Source organism: Pteropus alecto, unplaced genomic scaffold (assembly GCF_000325575.1).
Source record: "Pteropus alecto unplaced genomic scaffold, ASM32557v1 scaffold121, whole genome shotgun sequence".
NCBI lineage: Eukaryota > Metazoa > Chordata > Mammalia > Chiroptera > Pteropodidae > Pteropus > Pteropus alecto.
In genome coordinates, this window is record NW_006434369.1 from 16,415,261 (window position 1) to 16,415,615 (window position 355).

Sequence of the window (355 nt, forward strand, 5' to 3'; positions counted from 1 at the left end):
CGGGGGCGGCCACGCACCTGCCATGGCCCAGGGGGCCGGGCCGCCCCTGAGAAGGCCCATAGGCGCGCGAGGGCAGGAGCCTAGGGCAGGCGCCCTCCCCCGGCTGCGTCGCCCGGCCCGCGGGCATGGCAGCCTGGTGACCCCCAAGAGGCTCCGGGCCTGGGCTGCCGCCGACGGCCTAGCGGCCCCGGAATACCAGCCGACCCGATGGAACGTGGGGCCGTCATGGGCGCCCCGGCTCGATGGTAGTTGCCGGGCGACCCGGCCTCTGGGGAAGCCCGCGGAGCCGCAGCCCCAGCTCAGGCTGGTCTCGCCCGGCCCGGCGCCAGCCCGCGAGCCTCGTAGGCCGTCCACC

At 78.0% G+C, this 355-nt stretch overlaps 1 protein-coding gene across 1 annotated transcript in view; it reads right to left on the reverse strand.

Moving 5' to 3' along the window:
- The window catches only part of CUNH6orf201 (chromosome unknown C6orf201 homolog), a 30,264-nt gene extending 30,037 nt beyond the window's left edge, over positions 1-227 (reverse strand). Inside the window, exon 1 of the mRNA XM_015587269.2 lies at positions 197-227. Within this exon, the coding sequence (XP_015442755.1) occupies positions 197-227 (31 nt within the window). The remainder of the gene's footprint in view (positions 1-196) is intronic.
- Positions 228-355: the final 128 nt, after the last annotated feature.